Raw genomic sequence first — 3,234 nt, 5'->3', positions numbered from 1 at the left:
GGAAGTTTGAAAAACCTTCAAAATAAAATGGTGCAAAAGACTATATGACATAATGTCAGGCACTGTGTACACTTGCAATAATAATTTTCAGTGAAAAATGAGTGCATTGGTTATAATGCAAAGTTTTATTAGAGTTCAGCCACCTGGCTATTTTTCCAATGCCTTGGCTACCTTTGGCCACAAAGCTAGTGTACAGTGCTTTCGCTTCATAGGTTTCTTTTGTTTTGCTCACAGCTAATTTCAGAACACAGGGAAGGGAAAGCCTTCCAGCTGTTACAAGCTGATCCCAGATTTCTCATTCTGTCACTGGTGTTTCACCACAGTGTATTCCTTGACACTATCAATGCCCAAAATGTCTTGTAGGAAGGCTACCCAGATCAATATACTGCTGGAGGCTTCCAGGGAAAGCTGCCACCCATACTTTAGGGATTTAATGTACTGATTAAAATTCTGCAAGCACAATAGAAAAATTGTTCTGATGCACATGATTAGGAACATCACTATGAAGAGAGTAAGAACTGAAAATGCACAATACCAAATCATATTTCAGAAGGCAAACCTAATACACATGACAGATGCATCAAAAATTATTCCAAACACTTCTTTGGTGAGGTTCAAGCCTTTCTACAGACTATATGAACCTAGCAGAAACAAGTATTCTTTCTCTACCATGGCCCCCAAACCTAAAGTCTGGGTTCCCAAACTCACAAATCAGACAATGAAGAATAATAATGGTAGATTCACCAGATTACAGTATGTCAAGTAGGGTAGAGGAGACCTGATTAAGTGGAAAACACACAGTGCACCTTCAAATCTGCTTCCAATTGCTTACCTTTTATGGTAGGATTTCCTTTGTGCTTAGCTATTCAAGTTCACCTTCCAACAAAGGTGGTATATTCAGAAAAATCTGCTCTTACTTAATAGCAGTCCAACAAAGACTTGAGTAGATAATAATAGCACAGGAGGAATTTGGATTACACCTTGCTGTAAGACCTTGCTGCCAATTTTCCTTTAAGAACTATCAAGAATTTTAACATAAATACAGGTAAGGGAAATAAAGAAACATTCTCCCCTTGACATAAAAAGTCACCTTTTTGCTGTCCAAAATGACAATTCTTTGTACTTCTTATTGGAATAGCATGGACTAACAGCTTAAAAAGGGATAAGAAAAATGGTCAGAAGGAAGTTGTAGCCACTCTTACAGCTAGGTAACACCAGAATGTTTTGAATAGCTTGCAAAAATGATACACACACTAGCACAGATGGGATACTACAGAATGGGTGTGCACTGTGCTTACATTAGCATGTAGGCTGAACTGGTCCACATGATTTGATTTCTGGACAGGTAAGAAAGCGTTCTGGCTCTTAATCTAAACTACTAAATTTAAGACTACTACAGATTTTAAACCTTTGGGATTTTTGGTTTTGCACTTGTTTGTTTGTATGTTTCTTGCTTTGTAGGTAAAGCTAGCCTTAAATCCACTATGTCGGTCAGGTTGGCCTTGGATTCACAGCTATCCTCCTGCCTCAGCCTCCTGAAGAGTTGAAATTAGAGGCATACAACACCACCTCTGACAAGATTTTGAAGTTTCTTATCACTCTAACCAAAAAAAAAACAACCAGCATTTCTTAAAATATGTATAAAAATTCTTGGCTAAAACACAAATAACTTCCCATCTGGGGGATGGGAGAAGCACTAATCCCTGAGGCTCATGCACTTCTAGTCTGATGCCCCCAGCCACACGAAATAGATCTCTACCTCCTTTCTTTTCCCAAATAAACTGTCCTCTGTTATATAAATAAACGAACAAGCAAACAAGTAACCAGAGATTCAGCAAGATGCACAGAACACAGCTGAATCAAATAAAAACCTAAAGAGAAACTATTTGCACCAAACAGTAACAGAACACTTTCTCCATCTCTCACTAGTGCTGCCAACCCTGCACTCATTTGACTGCAGAAACAGCATTTCCCAGTTTCCAGACTCGAGCCGACTATCCTAACAGTGGACATCACAGCGGCTCCAAGCCATTGTGTTTTTCAGACTCTTCAACTCTTCAAACAGGCTTATGCTGTATGTCCTCAGTTGGGCTTTGGTAGGTTTTTGCTCAGCTGGTGCCCACCGCAAATCTGCCAGATTTGAGCTTCTTTTAAGCCTAAATAATAAGTGGATGGGTCAGGAGCTTCTGCTGCAAAATACAGAGACACATCTCGTAATGGAAAGTGGCCCTGCAGTCGAAAAGTAAACAGAGAAGCCCGGCAACATGGTCTTTTAAAGTAATTTCACTCTGATCACTGAATATTGATCAACACAGATCAATTCTGTAAGTTGATTGTAAGCTTAACAAGTCAACTAGATTTGATGTGATCTCTTCAAAGAACACAGAGAAAACGCTGAAGTGTGCAACTTAATTTCCAAAACTCTGGGGCTTTTTCATTAAAGAAAAACTGCCTGTAAGCCAGGACCTCCTATTTCAGCCTGCAGCCATTATAGCCCCTGAAAAAGAGATTTAGAAAGGAAATGGTGCCAGCTTTTCAATTATAATGGCACTAGCAGATGCTACTAAAATAAAAACTATTTCACATTGTAATCAAGACTGGTTTAAGAACATTAATGAGGGGTTTTTTGTTTTATTTTTTTGTTTTGTGTTGCCGGTTTTTGTTTTGTTTTGTTTTTGCTATTGTTGTTGTTAGCACTGAAGTCCTTTCTTGTCATTCTTCACATCACTGCGTTAACAACTGCACACAGCTGCCAGAACACCAAACTTGTGTTTTGAAACAATTCTTACCAGCTTTCTTCCAGATCTCCTCTGGCACGTATCCAGATGCAGGCCTGTGAAGGAATTCCCGATGCGCGTCTAGGAAGAGGAGAGGAGGGAGGAGAGAAGGAAGGCACCATCAGCATCCTCACGTCCTTGGCCACAGTACAGCCACAGTGTCCCTGCTCTTGGCGTCCCAACGCTAAAAGCCTGAGCAGTTCACTTCCAGAAAATGCACAAAAACAGCAAAGCTGGTCCCCGGAGCCCAAGGGAAATAGAAGGTCACTGGCCTGAGTGCCTCCTGGTATGCCCAAATCCAAGGCAAATTTACATCATGAAACTGTATGAAACCTAGGAACACTCTTACCAGCATTCTCTCACTGGGGGGCTTCCTACAGGTATGCTTTCCCATGTTAAAGAAGCTAAAATTATATTTGATACTTCTCAAAATTCTGGCTGGTAGTTAACAAATCAA

The 3,234-nt window shown here is 40.2% G+C and overlaps 1 protein-coding gene across 2 annotated transcripts in view; it reads right to left on the bottom strand.

The window, feature by feature from the left end:
- Runx1t1 (RUNX1 translocation partner 1) overlaps positions 1 to 3,234 on the bottom strand; it is a 119,098-nt gene that overhangs the window by 16,155 nt on the left and 99,709 nt on the right. For both annotated transcript variants that reach the window (XM_004641314.2, XM_023701348.1), the window contains exon 9: positions 2,790 to 2,858. In XM_004641314.2, the coding sequence (XP_004641371.1) occupies positions 2,790 to 2,858 (69 nt within the window). The remainder of the gene's footprint in view (positions 1 to 2,789; positions 2,859 to 3,234) is intronic.

The sequence above is a fragment of the Octodon degus genome, unplaced genomic scaffold, assembly GCF_000260255.1.
Source record: "Octodon degus isolate 3935 unplaced genomic scaffold, OctDeg1.0 scaffold00134, whole genome shotgun sequence".
In the NCBI taxonomy this organism is placed as follows: Eukaryota; Metazoa; Chordata; class Mammalia; order Rodentia; family Octodontidae; genus Octodon; species Octodon degus.
This window is presented reverse-complemented; position numbering and strand designations above follow the sequence as displayed.